This window comes from Bufo gargarizans, chromosome 2 (assembly GCF_014858855.1).
Source record: "Bufo gargarizans isolate SCDJY-AF-19 chromosome 2, ASM1485885v1, whole genome shotgun sequence".
Classification (NCBI taxonomy): domain Eukaryota; kingdom Metazoa; phylum Chordata; class Amphibia; order Anura; family Bufonidae; genus Bufo; species Bufo gargarizans.
Genome location: NC_058081.1, coordinates 718,357,756 through 718,375,818, shown reverse-complemented (window position 1 = coordinate 718,375,818; position 18,063 = coordinate 718,357,756). Strand labels below are relative to the sequence as shown.

The 18,063-nt window shown below is 43.4% G+C and overlaps 1 protein-coding gene across 1 annotated transcript; it reads left to right on the top strand.

Moving 5' to 3' along the window:
- Nucleotides 1-330: 330 nt before the first annotated feature.
- Nucleotides 331-4,326, top strand: LOC122926357. The gene is made up of 3 exons (XM_044277732.1): nt 331-1,366; nt 2,918-3,142; nt 3,497-4,326. The coding sequence occupies exons 1-3, from the start codon at nt 331-333 to the stop codon at nt 4,324-4,326; spliced, it is 2,091 nt and encodes a 696-aa protein (XP_044133667.1).
- The last annotated feature ends 13,737 nt before the right edge of the window (nt 4,327-18,063 follow it).

Below are 18,063 nucleotides of genomic sequence, written 5' to 3'. Positions count from 1 at the left end.
CAAATGGCATGTCAAGATGGGAAATTTAAGACTGATATCACACTAACCAACCCTGGCTAGAACCAAAATATATTAGATTTTTTTTTTGCAGAAAACACCAATATGAAGCGAAATCGACCAAGCGGGTCTCAGCAGCGAAAAATTAAGAAGGCAAGAGAAAAGTCAGCTGAGGCGATGTCTGGATCAATTTTAAAATATGTTGCACCTTCAACATCTACCGCAGTAGGATAAAGTGCTGAAGACATACAGTCTGGTGATGTTGCACCTTCAACATCTACCGCAGTAGGAGAAAGTGCTGAAGACATTCAGTCTGGTGAATCCAGAGGTGAAATGCCTGAAGTATCGTCTCAAGGAAATTTCTATGTGAACGCGCAAGAATTGGAGAAGATCGTTTTAGCTTCAAGCGGTGAAAGTGATGTAGACAAAGGAGATGCCAGCAAAAGCCTGCATCGGCAAGAATCTGATGATGATGAAGAAGAAAAAGAAGAGGAGACTGTACGACTGTCAGTTTATTCTGATGTTGCTGCTTGGCCAGTTCCAGTTCCAGATGTCTTAAGAGTGGACCTTATTAAGAGGGGAAGTGAACCTTTCCAAAATAGAGATGGGCCATTCAATCCTGTTGAAAGACAAGGAGAGAAATCAAAAGGGAAGAGTCGACAGCTGACCACTGCATGGTTCTATAAGGCTCTGCCTAATGGCGAAAAAATTCTTAGAACGTGGATGGTGTACTCTCCATCAAAACAGAGTTTGTTTTGTTTCTGCTGCAGACTTTTTGCTGTAGATGACAAACTAACAGGTACATCTAGTTTTGTCACTGGGTTTCAATTGTGGTGGAAGCTGAACCCAAAGGTGTTTGATCATGAGGCTTCTGAGCAGCATCTTACATGCTTGGAGAAATGGAAGACCTTGAGAGCAGGATTGAAGCTACAAAAATGCCTTGATCATGTCCATCAAACAACAGTGGACAGAGAGAAAAGGAAATGGAGGGATATTTTGCATCGCCTCTTGGATGTAACTTTGTTTCTGGCTCACCAGAATCTTCCTTTTCGTGGTTATAGAGAGACCATGTCATCAGCAAACAAAGGAAACTTCCTGGAATTGATAGATTTGCTCTCAAACTATGATCCCATTTTAAAGGAACATTCCATGCGACTGAAACATGCTGTTGCATCTGGAAAGAGAATGACTTCCTATTTCTCTCCAAAAATTCAGAATGAATTAATTTGTCTTTTGGGGAATCACGTGAAGGGCAAAATAGTGGCTGATATCAAGAAAGCAAAATACTTTGGGATTCTTTTTGACAGCACCCCTGATGTGTCCCACACTGATCAGATGTGTGAAGTGATCAGATATGTTCATACAGGGAGTGCAGAATTATTAGGCAAGTTGTATTTTTGAGGATTAATTTTATTATTGAACAACAACCATGTTCTCAATGAACCCAAAAAACTCATTAATATCAAAGCTGAATATTTTTGGAAGTAGTTTTTAGTTTGTTTTTAGTTTTAGCTATTTTAGGGGGATATCTGTGTGTGCAGGTGACTATTACTGTACATAATTATTAGGCAACTTAACAAAAAACAAATATATACCCATTTCAATTATTTATTTTTACCAGTGAAACCAATATAACATCTCAACATTCACAAATATACATTTCTGACATTCAAAAACAAAACAAAAACAAATCAGTGACCAATATAGCCACCTTTCTTTGCAAGGACACTCAAAAGCCTGCCATCCATGGATTCTGTCAGTGTTTTGATCTGTTCACTATCAACATTGCGTGCAGCAGCAACCACAGCCTCCCAGACACTGTTCAGAGAGGTGTACTGTTTTCCCTCCTTGTAAATCTCACATTTGATGATGGACCACAGGTTCTCAATGGGGTTCAGATCAGGTGAACAAGGAGGCCATGTCATTAGATTTTCTTCTATTATACCCTTTCTTGCCAGCCACGTTGTGGAGTACTTGGACGCGTGTGATGGAGCATTGTCCTGCATGAAAATCATGTTTTTCTTACCTTGTAGTCTTCTTCCTGTACCACTGCTTGAAGAAGGTGTCTTCCAGAAACTGGCAGTAGGACTGGGAGTTGAGCTTGACTCCATCCTCAACCCAAAAAGGCCCCACAAGCTCATCTTTGATGATACCAGCCCAAACCAGTACTCCACCTCCACATTGCTGGCGTCTGAGTCGGACTGGAACTCTCTGCCCTTTACCAATCCAGCTATCTGGCCCATCAAGACTCACTCTCATTTCATCAGTCCATAAAACCTTAGAAAAATCAGTCTTGAGATATTTCTTGGCCCAGTCTTGATGTTTCAGCTTGTGTGTCTTGTTCAGTGGTGGTCGTCTTTCAGCCTTTCTTACCTTGGCCATGTCTCTGAGTATTGCACACCTTGTGCTTTTGGGCACTCCAGTGATGTTGCAGCTCTGAAATATGGCCAAACTGGTGGCAAGTGGCATCTTGGCAGCTGCACGCTTGACTTTTCTCAGTTCATGGGCAGTTATTTTGCGCCTTGGTTTTTCCACACGCTTCTTGCGACCCTGTTGACTATTTTGAATGAAACGCTTGATTGTTCGATGATCACGCTTCAGAAGCTTTGCAATTTTAAGAGTGCTGCATCCCTCTGTAAGATATCTCACTATTTTTGACTTTTCTGAGCCTGTCAAGTCCTTCTTTTGACCCATTTTGCCAAAGGAAAGGAAGTTGCCTAATAATTATGCACACCTGATATAGGGTGTTGATGTCATTAGACCACACCCCTTCTCATTACAGAGATGCACATCCCCTAATATGCTTAATTGATAGTAGGCTTTCGAGCCTATACAGCTTGGAGTAAGACAACATGCATAATCAGGATGATGTGGTCAAAATACTCATTTGCCTAATAATTCTGCACGTAGTGTATTGAAGGTGACAAGGTTGAAGTAAAAGAATCATTCTTGAGCTTCTTTCCTATTGCTGGAAAGACTGCTGCTGAGCTCACAGAAAATATCCTGCAACATCTGGAGGAAGATGGACTAGACATAAGTCTTTGCCGTGGTCAAGGATATGATAATGCTGCAACTATGGCAGGGATTCATGGTGGTGTGCAGGCAAAAATAAAAGAGATTAATTCCAAGGCTTTGTTTATGCCATGTGCAAATCATTCCCTGAACCTCTGTGGGGTGCACTCATTTGGAAGTGTTGTTTCCTGTGTGACCTTTTTTGGAACATTGGAGAGAGTGTATTCCTTTTTTTCGGTTTCTACACATCGTTGGGAATTGCTGATGGAGAACTTAGGTGTGACAGTGAAAAGACTTTCCCAAACAAGATGGAGCGCTCATTATGATGCTGTGAAGCCAGTGAGGGCAAATTTTGAAAAACTGACTTCAACCCTTGAAAAACTGTGTAATCCCGAAGAAAATGTGGACACAAGAGGATCGGCTCAGATGTTGCTCTCTGCCGTATGTGATTTTTCTTTTTTGTGTTACCTTGCTTTCTGGTGTGAAGTTCTAGAAGAAGTTAATATCACACAGAAGTATTTGCAAACAGTGGGACTCACTCTTGAAAAGTGCATTGTGAAACTACAAGGTCTGAAAGCTTCTCTTGCAGATCAGCGCAGTGAAATAGTGGAGAAGGCCATTTGTTATGCAACTACTACATGTGAAGAAATGGACATTTCTATGGAAAGGAGAGGGAGAGTAAAGCTCCGGAAATCAATGCCAGGAGAAGGAGAATGCCAGGAGAAGGGAAAGGACGCTGGTCTCACATTGCCAGAGGAAATGAAAAGGGCTATGTTTGAGTGCCTTGATCGTTTTCATCACGAGTTGGCAATTCGTTCTAAGGCAATTGAAAAAATCCTTTCCATATTTGCTGTTATTCAGCCAAACACTCTGGTAGTTGCAACAGAGGAAGATATTCGGAAGTATACACCAAAATTGACTGAGATTTTTGACGAATTCTCCAATGAAGGCATCTTTATGGAAATTGAACGTCTTCGGAGGCATTTGGAAGCTGCCAAAATCAGTGTGGAAGAAGCAAAGAAATGGACGGTATTGCAGTTCCTGGAGTTCATTGTTAAATTGGATTTTTGTGAATCTCTGCCAACTTTGTCATTGTGTTTAAGATTCTTTTTGACTCTCTGTGTGTCTATTGCTTCATGTGAAAGAAGTTTTTCCAAATTAAAATTAATAAAAAATTTCTTTCGCTCAACCATGAGTGAGACAAGGTTGACAAATCTGGCCATACTTTCCATTGAGCATGAATATGCAAGGCAGATTAGCTTTGATGAAGTAATCGATAAATTTGCAGAAATGAAGGCTCGAAGGCAGAGGATGTAAATCCTTTCCAATTACCTCGGCCTAATAGACTGAGTGGTCACTTTGGATCGCAGTTTCTAGAAAGCTGTTCAGTAATTATTTAAGTTTAATTTATGTCCAAGTTAATTTATTTTTCACAGTTATAGTTTTTTCAAGTTGATATAGAGCTTACAAATTTGTAATAAATATTATTGAAAACATTGAAAAAGTTTGTGCATGTTTTCTTAACTTTCTTGGGGGGGGGGTGCCAAACAAAGGGTTCGCCCCGGGTGCCAAATGCTCTAGGTACGCCTCTGCCGCTTCCACCTACACCACTATGTCCACCGCCTCCTCAACCTCCTACTCCATATGGACCTCCACCTCATACATCCAGATACATTTTTGGTAAATTTTTACGTATTTTATTTTAAGTCATTTCACTAATTTGTCTGATACATTGTTGGAATACACATCCCAAATTTTTGGCTGACATATACCCCTGCTCTACCTAGTGGACAGGTTAATACATTTTACTAATTTTTATGTTACATAGTCTGGTGACATTCACCAATTTCTGGCTATGATATATCCCTGTTCTACCTAGAGGACAGGTTAATACATTTCACAAATTTTCCTGTTACATAGTTGGGTGACATTCACTCATTTTTGGCTGTGATATACCCCTGCTCTACCTAGTGGAGAGGTTAATAAATTTCACTAATTTGTCTGTTACATTGTCGGGTTAATTTAACAAATTTTTGGCTGCTATATACCCCTTCTCTACCTAGTGGAGAAGGAAATACATTTCACTAATTCTTGGGTGACATTTTACCATTTTTGCTGTGAATAAACCCCTGCTCTGCATAGGTGACAGGGACCTAAATTTCAAACAATCGTCTGTTACTGTCATGCCCCACTCTGACGATGTGCGGAGGTCGGCCAGGATAGCAGCACGAGTTTAGTGTTTGTTTTGGTGCCGTGCTGGATCCGCCTCTCATCAGGTACATTGGGTGGAGTCATTAGTTTAAATGGTCTCCAGCCAAGTGTTCTGTGCGGATTATACTAATCATTGTGGTCTTGGAAGCTTGGAGGGAAGGTTGGCTGTCTGTTCCTGCTCTGGAAGATAAGTGTAATTTCTAGTTTGGTTGTGTCGCGGCCTATGGTTTGTTGTGTGACACTTCCCTGCATTTGGTTGTCTGTGGCAATGTGTAGTCTTTAGTGCGTGTGGTGGCAGTGTCCCAGCCCTATGGCTGATCCCCAGGACATGATTGTCACACATGCCGTTGCCCGCGGCAACAGGTGTAGTGTGTGTTTTATGTGTGTATTCCCCTTTAAGTGGCCGTCTTCCCTTACCTTGTGTTTGACGGGTTAATTCCCTTCTGTGTCTGTGAATACTGGGTGTGTTTGTTGGGTGTGGCTACCTGGGCCTATAAAGCCTCACTGTTAAAATAAAAAAATAAAAAATAAAAAATCAAGTGGACATCAACATAAACCTAAGAGTCACAGTTTGTTTATGACCACAAGGGTGGCCCCCACTGGCAGATGGAATTCACAGGAGGCTGCTCCAGCTAAGCATGGCTGAAGCAACCCACTGAGACATGCCAAACACAGAGGTTTTATAGGCCTAAGTGGCCACGCCCACACAGGCACACCCAGTGTCTCACACACACAGAAAGGGAGTTAACCCTTCCACCACAGGGGAAGTGCACACAATACACACATATCACACACAACCGCATGCACAACATAGCAAGCTGCCATGACACAGCTCAGACTGCTATGCTGCCACATACATACTGTTGCCAGAGGCAACCACAGGTGAGGCAAATACCACAGCCCTCACCTGTGATTGACAACCAAACCAAAGACCGCTGACAACCGCATGCGGTTCAGGAGTCACGACCATAACCATGGCCGTGACAGGTTGTTTGTGTCATCTATCCCATCCAGGTTCTGTGCGAGCAGGCTGCTCCTATTTCCCCACTTCACCATCTCAGGGAATTCAGGGTTTTGTCAGCCCAGGCTGGAGGACACATCACACCTACCTTGAAGGTCTGCATGTGGGCTCAGCAATGCAGGGAAAGAGGTCAGGGATTAGCTAGGAGGTGACCCTTCCCCTGTCTCTCGTCCAGAGCATGGTTGGTGCATTATCTGTTATACTGAGTGCACGTCCGCCGTGACAGTTACATTGTCAGGTTACATTTTACCAATTTTTCTGTATACAAAACCCTCTGCATAGGTGACAGGGACCTAATTTTTGTAAAATTGTCTGCTCAATTGGTGGATGACATGAACACAGTTTAGCTGTGAATAAACCCCTGCTCTGCATAGTTGACAGAGCCTTATTTTTTTTTCAAAAATCATCTGTTCCATTGGTGGGTGACATTGACCCATTTTTACAGATGAAAATAGGTGACAGGGACTTAAAATTCTAAAATTCGTCTTGAATTGGCCCTTGCATTCGATCCTTTAGTTTTAATAACTTGCCCCACATTTCAGCTCGATCACATTGCAGCCATTGACCTCCCTTGGATGTGGTATCCCTTTCTCATGCTCCCTCTCCGGTGTCGAACCCTGATTCGCTGCTAACCGTGATCAACATGGTAGGCGCAGAAAAGAACATCGAAAGTTGATAGAGCAGATATCCAATTGGATGGGACGTGAGACATGGTGGAGCAATATGTGTGCACACACCTACACGTACTGACTGATGGGTCTGCCCCCTTCAACTTCTGGGTCTCCAAATTGGGCACATGGCCTGAGCTTGCCCTTTACGCCTTGCAGGTGCTGCCCTGCAGCCAGTGTATTGTCTGAAAGTTTGTTTAGCACGACTGGAGGAGGTTATCACAAGTTATTATTTCCCAATGTTTTGGGGTCTACCAAAATTTAAACAAAAAATAAATAAAATAAAATAAAAACAAAAACCAGTGTTGGCTACCTCCTCCACCGCCGCTTCCGCCTGCACCACCACATCCACCGCCTCCTCAATCTCCTACTCCATATGGACCTCGCCCTCCTAGATCAAGATTATATATTTTTTTTTAATTTTGCATATTTTATGTTATTTTAAGTCATATCCCTAACCACATTTGTTTGCAGAGCACTTGCTATGCTCTTTAACCACATTTTGATCCCATTTGCAGCCCTCTAGACCTTTCCATGACTTTTTAGAGCCATATTAATGCTCAAAAGTTTGGGTCCCCATTGACTTCAATGGGGTTCGGGGTCAAGTTCGGGTCCCGAACTTGACTGGGTTAATCCACCCAGACATCTCTTCTCAAATCAACAAATTTGGTTGACCTTAGCTTTCCATTCTGGTATGGAAGGAGGATTCGTGTCTAGCCAACGTAGGGGAATTACCATTTTGGCTGCTGACAGAAGGTGCAATACTAGATTCCATTTGGATGGGGCATAATCAGGTGTGGGAAGGGCCAGGACCACCATCTCTAGATTAAGCTTGAAATCTGGGGTTGTAAATTTCTGGATTAACGCTTCCACTTCTCTCCAATAGGCCTTAATCCGGGGGCAGTCCCACCAAATATGTGACAAAGAACCTATTTCCTTTCCACACCTCCAGCACTCTCTTGTGGCAGACAGACCTCTCTTGAATAGAAAGCCAGGGGTTCTGTACCATCTTGTTAGTATTTTGAAATGGTTCTCCTGTAGACGAGTACAGGTAGAGAATCCATGTGAGTTTGCTAGCACCTTTTTGACCTCTGCATCATTTAGAACTTTGTTCAATTCCTTTTCAATTCCTTTTCCCACTTCCTGAGATATAGATGTTTCCGTGGTTCACCCAAGCCTCCCACCAATGGATGATGAGTTAATCGCAAAGTACTCTGTCAATTGGGTCCTAACCTGGTCTAGATGAAGTTGATTGAGAAGTAGAGATTCATTCAGTTTCCAGCTCCATTCTCTTTTTGGTAGAAAGCTAGGGTGAAGGTCACCGAACATGGTGCGTGGTCTGATACAGTGATAGTTCCGATCTCAGCTGACCTAAAAGAGGGGAGAAGAGGTGCAGAAAACGTCAAAACGTGGTCTAATCGCTGATACGACCCATGTGGGACTGGAGTAGAAGGAGAAGTCTTTATCTGTGGAGTGGAGGCTACGCCATACATCTATTAAGTGTAACTTATGGAGTTTCTTGTGGAGTTTGCTAAGGAGTTTTTGCGTTATATGGGACTTAGCAGAGGATGAGTCCACAGCTGGGTCCAGCACTAGATTCAGGTCAGCACCAAGGATTATGTGTCCCTCGGCAAAAAGCTTGAGGGTGTCAAGGGCTTGCAGGAGCCAATGAACTGGAGATTTATTAGGAACATAAAAATTAGCTAAAGTAAATGTGCGGTTTGCTATTAAGCCCCTGCATCTGAATGTTGTTTCAGGAAGGTAAATGGGACTGATTGATGAATTGCTATGGCAACCCCTTTAGAGGCTGGGTACTGTGGTACCAGAGGGCATATGGACGCTTCGGTAGTCTTGGCATTTTCTTCTGGCGAAGGTGAGTTTCCTGGAGGAACACAATATGTGAGCCTAGTTTTTTAAGAGCAAGCATGACCTGACTTTGTTTCTGAGGCGGGTTGAGACCTTTCACATTAAATGTAGAAACCACTATGTCAGTCATCTTTGGTGAGCAGTATTACCTAGTTGCGTGACAAAGAACTCTCTGTGAACTTGTCTGAAGGGTAGGATCAAGGGTTTGGGTGGAATACAAATAGGAAAGAAAGTCAGAGGGGGAGGGGGAGAAAGGAAAAAGAAGCAAGAACAAGGAAAATCAAGAGAAATAGAGAAAATAGTGTAGTTAACCAATTACTGGATATGAGGCCAGTAAGTAGAGGCTGTCACATAAGGACGAATCCGTGGTGTATGTAGACCGCAAGGGGGTGAAACACAAGAAAAACTTTTAGCCTGGTCGCATCGTCCAGACTTCACAGCTAGCAATGTTAAAGCTATTCTTTGGTGACCTGTATACTTCAATTATCACCAAGCCCTTAGGTGAGAATGTAGGGAAGCAATTAAGAGGAGGGAGGGGGGTGGGGGGGAGAGGGAAGGGGAGAGGGGATGGGGGGTAAGGCTTAGCAGGCATAGATCTACCTTTCGGGTAGGAATGTGTTAAGTACATTTATCCTAACATGTATTATCAAGTAAGCATACATTCTTGACATAAACGTTCAGGTAGAAAGGTGTAGAATGCATTACACTAAAACATATCTGTACCTGAGAGTCACAGAAGCAATCCCCAGGAAAGGATAAGGCCTAATAAGTATACATCTGGGCTCCCAGGTAGAAACACGCTGAATACATTAACCAAAAATGTTCTATAGAACAGACATCACAGATACAGCTTCGGGCAGAAAAATGCTGATAGCATTAAGCGGAGACACACCAGTCCCCGAATATCACATATGTGAACCTTCATGTATGAAGGCGCTGAGTACATATAAACGGTAACATGTTGGTGTTAAAACATTACATACATGTACCCTCAGTAAGGTGTTGAGTACTTTGAACAGAAACATATTGTTATCTAAGCATCGCACTAACAAACTGTTGAATAAGAGAGTGCGGAGTACATTAATCATAGATTCGCTGTAACTTGAACGTTAACAAGGTGCAAGGTGCACCCGAAAACTGATCGAGAGGTAATGGTAAGCGTGGGCCCCTAGGATGTATGATGACTCAGCTTCAAGTCACCAAATATGTGGGAAGAACATGGCTAGGTCGACCCAAGGTGTCATACATGTAAAAATGCAAGGACTGTCCCAGCGAAAGTATCCCCATCAGGGCCCTCTTATGTCCTCAATAATACTGAACCAGATTACAGCGCGGTATGTCCTCATGTTGAAGGGTCCGCGGCTCCCATCAGGTGTTTAGTTGCTTTGCTGGTCTTGGCACGTTGGACTCTTCTCCAAGATTCTATTTGCGGCAGGACCGGGAGTGCCGCCGGACAGGCCACAGGTAGCCACAAAGGGATGTCAATGGGCTGAATAACGATGCGCTCCCACGCCCCATCCAAGTCCTCTGGAGTGTGTATGGCAATGCGTTTCCCATTTTTAAGCACTGACAGTCCAAAGGGATACATCCAGGTATATGGGATCTTTTGTGCCCTTAATGCATCTAGCAGGGGTTTCAATATGTGCCTCTTTGCAAGCGTTGAGAGTGCTATGTCCTGATATAGAGCAATATCTGTGCCTTCATATGAAATTCGGCCTCTAGTACGCGCCGCCTCCATGACACGTGCTGTGTCTATGAATGATAGTAGGCCGCAGACTAAATCTCTTGGCCTCTCGTTTGGCTTTGGCTGGGGTCTCAAGGCCCTATGTATGCGTTCAATGGTAATTGACGCAGCGGAGTCCGGGCTTAGCAACTCTGTGAAGATTTCCATGGCTACCTTGCGAAGAACCTCCGCAGCCCAGGACTCATGAAGGCCTTTTATACGAATATTGCATCTCTTGCTGTGATTCTCTTGATCCTCCAGCAGTGAGAATGCTCTATTGAGCTCAGCGGCATGACCATTCAGGCATTCCGCCACTTCTGTGGCGTGTAACCTTAGTTCTTGGGCCGTATGCTCCAGGGCCTCAACCCTGTGACCCACTTGAGATATCTCTGTTTTCATATCAGCCAGTTCTGTAAGTACCGGTCTAAGGGCTTTGTCCAAAGCTTGACCGAGCACCTTGGTGAGAAATGACTTGGACACAGGCGCCGGGTCTCGCTCGTCAGCTGCACCGCATCGTTCAATGTCTGCTTCTGAGTCATCAGCTTCCGCTTCAGTCTTGCGCGCCACCGCCATCTTGGCATTAGCTCCCGGTGAGTGCGAGCTTCTCTTTTTAAGAAATTTCTGCATGTCCTGCTGCCCCTTGTGTAAACTTGGTGTATCCGGGGGTTCTAGCCCTTTGTCTCAACTGTATTTGACCATTGCTGTACAGGTCACTGCTGTTTAAAGGGCTGTAAATGCTGGAACGTGGAGGAGCAGCTCTTTCACACAGCCATCCACGCCAGCGGCCAAGCTACGCCCCCCGAGAGATGTATTTTTGATGTCATAGGACTTAATATCTGACATATATCTGTGTATGAGAGGTGGTCCCTGATGATATCTAAATTGTTGATTCAGGGTACCGCACAACATCATAAGCTATCTGCAGGGTATCACAGGTCATGAGTATACCTGATACAGTACATTTCAGGATGCCAGTATATATACTGTATATGTAATATATCATGAAATTTATCTGGTTTGTTCAGATTTGCACAGTATTTATTTTTCTTTACTTTGGGTTTCTTATTTTTTCTTTCTTTACCCCTATCATATGAATATACTTCCATTGTGATACTGTACCCTGATGAGCTTGTGCCTGTTGGCATGATCAAATGCGTTGGAAACAAGTGTTGTATACTATACATGGTTTAATTTTGGTACATACTGTATATACACACTCTCTTTATTATAATTTTTTTGTCTTTCTTTAAACAAGGTTAGGTGTGAAGTACCTACAATTTTGACGTGACTACTGGACATGAAAACTCTCTTTTATACTATGGTGTTGGGATTCTTTTCCGTGTTAAGGACTCTGTTGGGTGACTAAGAAGGTTTTTGACACGGGATCACCTCTATCGGGATGGCCATTCCGTTTTTAGGTAGAGTCCAAATAGCAATAGAGAAAGGAGTAGGGACATATCTCTTTCATAATCAACCCTGCGAGAATAATAAGCAAAAGGAGGTAAATAGAATATTTTTAGATATTTTAGTGAGTAATAATAATAATATAAGTTATGTTTTAGTGGTGTTTTCTGTGATATTTGCTTACTTCACTCCACTATTTGCATCTATCTGACCTTTTTACAGTCGACTAGTCAGAGCTATAACAGATACTATTTATTTGAGAAATGATTACAGCTTTTTAAGGATGATGAGTTTTTTTTTAATGCTTTTATACCGCAACCCATATGCAAATATGGAAGGAGGGAGTTATATATTACAACATAAATACAGCCCTTTTTAACAAAGGAAGTAGAGGCCCATGATGAAGCGGAGCGAAACCTAGGTTGGGCAGGAGTTTCTTTTACACGCGATACCATGTGCATGATCCTGTAAATAGACTAAAGTGTTTTATTTTAACTCTACTAGTGGGTCTGTACTATGTCTATGTTATCTTTAAAGGTCTGACAAAGAGGACCCTTTATCTGCCCATGGGTTAAGAGATACAAAAACTATTCTGGAGTAGGAAGGAGATGTGAATAAGGGAGACGAGCAGTGAGGAGAAGAAACACGCCACCATCTTTATGTACTAACTGTTCACTGAGTGCAGATCAAAACAATTTGGAGACTTTGTATAGAAAAGGAGGATCTGACCATTCTCCTCTACAGATCCTGCTGCTATATTTCTACGTGATCCCAGAAATATAGCACATATACTTTTTATGTCTGTTCTCAGGTCTGGGGGTATGGGAGAAGTGTAGGCAGCCATAGGAAAGAGCAGCGGGGGAAGTTGTGTGGGATTCCTGAACCCAGGTTTTAGTGAGGGCCAGCAGGTTAAGAGAGTTAGTAAGAAAGAGGTTGTGAATGTAGGGGAGCTTGTTACAGACAGACCGTGGATTCCAAAGCACACAATTAAAAGAGGGAAGAGAAAGCGGACAAGGAATGTTGATGAGGTTAGCAGGGTTCCTATGTGAGATGGTAGAGGGGCTTAACAGGGTGGGCCGGGGTTAGGAGATATATCCCCTGAAATAAGAAGTAAAAGTAAAGAGAGAAAGAGCAAATGGTTGTTGGATTTGTGAGAGAGCTTGTTGTGTTGCACCCTGGGACATGATAGGTTCAGATAGTAAGGAAGGTAAATAAGGCATGGGAGCTGTACATGGGGGAGTGAAGTAGAGAGGGGCTGATGTGGATAGAAGGTAACGGAGGAGGAATAGGGTGGTGAATGTGGAGGTAAAATGCACATAAGAAAAGGGACATTGAGACAAGGCACTTAGCAATGAGAACCATAGCATGAACCTGGGTGAAACAATATTGTAGCATACCTGTGCTGTGTGTAACTTTGTTTGAGTAGTACACTCCATTTCCTGCCCTGATTAACTGCCATGATTAAGGCCTCTTGCACACAACTCTTTTAAGTTTTCCTGATTTTTTTCATTTTTACCATAGTGTAGCTCTTATTTCTAATGGTGCAGGTGTCAACCCTCAGCTTTGAGTGCAGATGCCTTGTCAGTCCACCTACGAGCTCCTCCCATTCCATGTATAAGCCTGCAAAATAATTGAAGGCCAGGATACAGGACTATGAATTTTTGAGGCTCCACTTACTAGAACAGGGAGCTGGGTGGGGGCACCACCTAAAGTGTATGTAGATACAGGGCCAAGGCTGCACACTCTGGACTCTGGATATGGTACTCACAGGATATGGTACTCACAGGACTGCTTGCAGGGAATGATGTCGTCCTGGAAATCTGTAGTTCTGGAGGGTTGCTTGCTTGTCAACCAGCTGAGGTAGATGACTCAAGCTGGGAAGATGGATCCTTAGCCTCAGCCGAGGCGGGATCCAGGGTTGGGATCCCTGGTTCTGGGAGCTCCTACCAACACAACCTACCCCAGCAGGGGGTGGCTGGTACACTGACTACACTTCCTACTCCTCCTCATGAGACAGGACATGGGAACATCCCACTTCTGCTCACACAGGGGAGCCTAGACTGGAATGGACTATTCCAGACTAGATATACTAACTAACCTTGGTCTTCTTAAATATTGCTGCCACCTGCTGGCGGACAGGGAAATTACAGCAAAGACATAATACAAGCCTGGAAAATACATATACAGGAAAATTCAAAGTTAGATTACACAAGATGATAAGAAATATGCACTTGTCATATTGTAGCAGGGAGACAGAGTTTTGTGACATACTCTGGGATGTTACAACTGTCCCTTAGGAGTAGGAGGACAACGTGGCCCAATTGACCCTTGTGTAGTGCTCACATTTACCTAGTGGGACACTACACATGTATAAGCCTGCAAAATAATCGAAGGCCAGGATACAGGACTATGAATTTTTTAGGCTCTACTTACTAGAATAGGGTGCTGGATGAGGGTGCCGCCTAAAGTGTATGTAGATACAGGGCTAGGGCTGCAGAATCTTTTACTCTGGGGTTAGTGAAGCCTGATCATGACCCTGGATTCGGTGGGGTTGTAAAATGAATTGAGAAATGAAAAAAAGGTTTATAGGAAATTAATCAAAGTGAGTTTTGTTTCTCAAGAAGTGAAATCATCTGATAAATAAACTTTGCCTTCAACCAACAGTGTACAGCGTGGTAAAGATAAACACCAGTTCATTAAAAATCCTCAGACTGTTTGTCCACAGGGATGAACAGTACTTCAGCATTTATTAAGAACAGCCTCCTTGTATCTGGGTGTCTGCGCTCTCTGATATTGAAAACACATTGCCCATAGGATTATTTTCTGAACCTGTTTGATATTTGTTTTCTTTTGGTGGACATGTGCTGTGTGCTGAGCCCGTTCCTCAACTCCCTTTTCACCTCTGACTGCAGGCCTAAATATGGATCCAACTCCATCATCAAGTTTGCAGATGACACCACGGTGATCGGTCTCATCAGTGACAACGATGAGTCTGGCTACAGGGAGGAGGTGAAGCAAATAGCTGTGTGGTGCACGAACAATAACCTGCTCCTGAATACCAGCAAGACAAAAGACTTCCAATGTTAATCAGACCTCAACTCAGAGCCCCAATCAGACTCACAATGTTAATCAGACCCTAAATGTTACTAAGACCCTCAATGTTTATAAGAACCCCAATCAGACCTCAGGCCAGACCCCCAATGTTTCTAAGACCCCCAATCATACCTTAGATCAGACTCCTAATGTTAATTAGGCCCCCAATAAGACCTCAGATCAGACCCCAATGTTTCTAAAACCCCAATCAAACCTCATATCAAACCCCAAATGTTTATAAGATCCCTTTTCAGACCTCAGATTAGATACCCAATGTTTTTAAGACCCCATCAGACCTAAGATCAGATTCCTAATGTTATTAAGACCCCCAATCAGACCTCAGATCAGACCCCAAAGATCCCCATAGTCGGACCCCTGCCAGTCTGATATTGATAACCTATCCAGAGGATACGGTAGGTAATCAATAGTGTTGGGCGAGCATGCTCGACCGAACACCATTTTGACTCGAGCATTGCGATGCTTGGCAAATCGCTGTGTTCGGCCGAACACTGTGTTTGCTCGAGCGCGATGCTTGAGTCTTCTCCCTGCATGTTTGTTGGCTACTTTGCAGCCAATAAACGTGCAGGGAAGTACTGGCACTCACTGTAATGCTGTAGCCATGTTGGTTACTGGCATTACAGTGATTAGCTAGCCGTAACGCGTCATCGGGTGCTATATAGCACCCGATGACACATGGTTCGGCTTAGTCTTAGTCAGGAAAAGCTGCAGCAGAAGGGACAGATAGTGTAGTGACAGCAATTTTGTTAGAGACCCAAAAGTCCTTTTAAAGGGACACTGACAGGCCCAATAAGCATATTTAGGTATATACAGTACAGATCAAAAGTTTGGACACACCTTCTCATTTAAAGAGTTTTCTTTATTTTCATGACTATGAAAATTGTAGATTCACACTGAAGGCATCAAAACTATGAATTAACACATATGGAATTATATACATAACAAAAAAGTGTGAAACAACTGAAAATATGTCATATTCTAGGTTCTTCAAAGTAGCCACCTTTTGCTTTGATTACTGCTTTGCACACTCTTGGCATTCTCTTGATGAGCTTCAAGAGGTAGTCACCTGAAATGGTTCTTACTTCACAGGTGTGCCCTGTCAGGTTTAATAAGTGGGATTTCTTGCCTTATAAATGGGGTTGGGACCATCAGTTGCCTTGTGGAGAAGTCAGGTGGATACACAGCTGATAGTCCTACTGAATAGACTGTTAGAATTTGTATTATGGCAAGAAAAAAGCAGCTAAGTAAAGAAAAACGAGTGGCCATCGTTACTTTAAGAAATGAAGGTCAGTCAGTCCGAAAAATTGGGAAAACTTTGAAAGTGTCCCCAAGTGCAGTCACAAAAACCATCAAGCGCTACAAAGAAACTGGCTCACATGCGCACCCCCCGAGGAAAGGAAGACCAAGAGTTACCTCTGCTGCGGAGGATAAGTTCATCCGAGTCACCAGCCTCAGAAATCGCAGGTTAACAGCAGCTCAGATTAGAGACCAGGTCAATGCCACACAGAGTTCTAGCAGCAGACACATCTCTAGAACAACTGTTAAGAGGAGACTGTGTGAATCAGGCCTTCATGGTAGAATATCTGCTAGGAAACCACTGCTAATGACAGGCAACAAGCAGAAGGGACTTGTTTGGGCTAAAGAACACAAGGAATGGACATTAGACCAGTGGAAATCTGTGCTTTGGTCTGATGAGTCCAAATTTGAGATCTTTGGTTCCAACCACTGTGTCTTTGTGCGACGCAGAAAAGGTGAACGGATGGACTCTACATGCCTGGTTCCCACCGTGAAGCATGGAGGAGGAGGTGTGATGGTGTGGGGGTGCTTTGCTGGTGACCCTGTTGGGGATTTATTCAATTCAGGCATACTGAACCAGCATGGCTACCACAGCATCTTGCAGCAGCATGCTATTCCATCCGGTTTGCGTTTAGTTGGACCATCATTTATTTTTCAACAGGACAATGACCCAAAACACACCTCCAGGCTGTGTAAGGGCTATTTGACCATGAAGGAGAGTGATGGGGTGCTGCGCCAGATGACCTGGCCTCCACAGTTACCGGACCTGAACCCAATCGAAATGGTTTGGGGTGAGCTGGACCGCAGAGTGAAGGCAAAAGGGCCAACAAGTGCTAAGCATCTCTGGGAACTCCTTCAAGACTGTTGGAAGACCATTTCAGGTGACTACCTCTTGAAGCTCATCAAGAGAATGCCAAGAGTGTGCAAAGCAGCAATCAAAGCAAAAGGTGGCTACTTTGAAGAACCTAGAATATGACATATTTTCAGTTGTTTCAGACTTTTTTGTTATGTATATAATTCCACATGTGTTAATTCATAGTTTTGATGCCTTCAGTGTGAATCTACAATTTTCATAGTCATGAAAATAAAGAAAACTCTTTGAATGAGAAGGTGTGTCCAAACTTTTGGTCTGTACTGTATATCACAGTACAGGTCTTATAAAGTGTATTAAAATCATCTAAGTATCCCTCTGTCCACCTTATAAATACAGAAAACTGAAGTTTTATAACCTGCTTGAAGCGTCTTCAATCTGCCCAAGGGGCGGCGTTTCATCTCCACTTGCGCCCAGCCAGCCGCCTCCAACTGCCCAGCTCATCAATATTCACTTCGCTGGGCACAAGATCCGGCGCATGTCCAATACAATCCTATGGGCATCGGCCTCCGTCTCATGCGCTGAAGATGAGACGGAGGCCGATGCTAATAGGATTGTATTGGGCGTGCGCCGGATCTTGTGACGTCGGGGACAGTAGTAGCCGCCCAGCGAAGTGAATATTGATGAGCTGGGCGGCGCTTCAAAACGGCAGTTGGGGGCGGCTGGCTGGGCGCAAGTGGAGATGAAATGCCGCCCCTTGGGCAGATTGAAGACGCTTCAAGCAGGTTATAAAACTTCAGTTTTCTGTATTTATAAGGTGGACAGGTGGTATTTTAATACACTTTATAAGACCTGTACTGTGATATATATACCTAAATATGCTTATTGGGCCTGTCAGTGTCCCTTTAAGGTTTATTGTTTTATCTGGCTGTAATATATATTA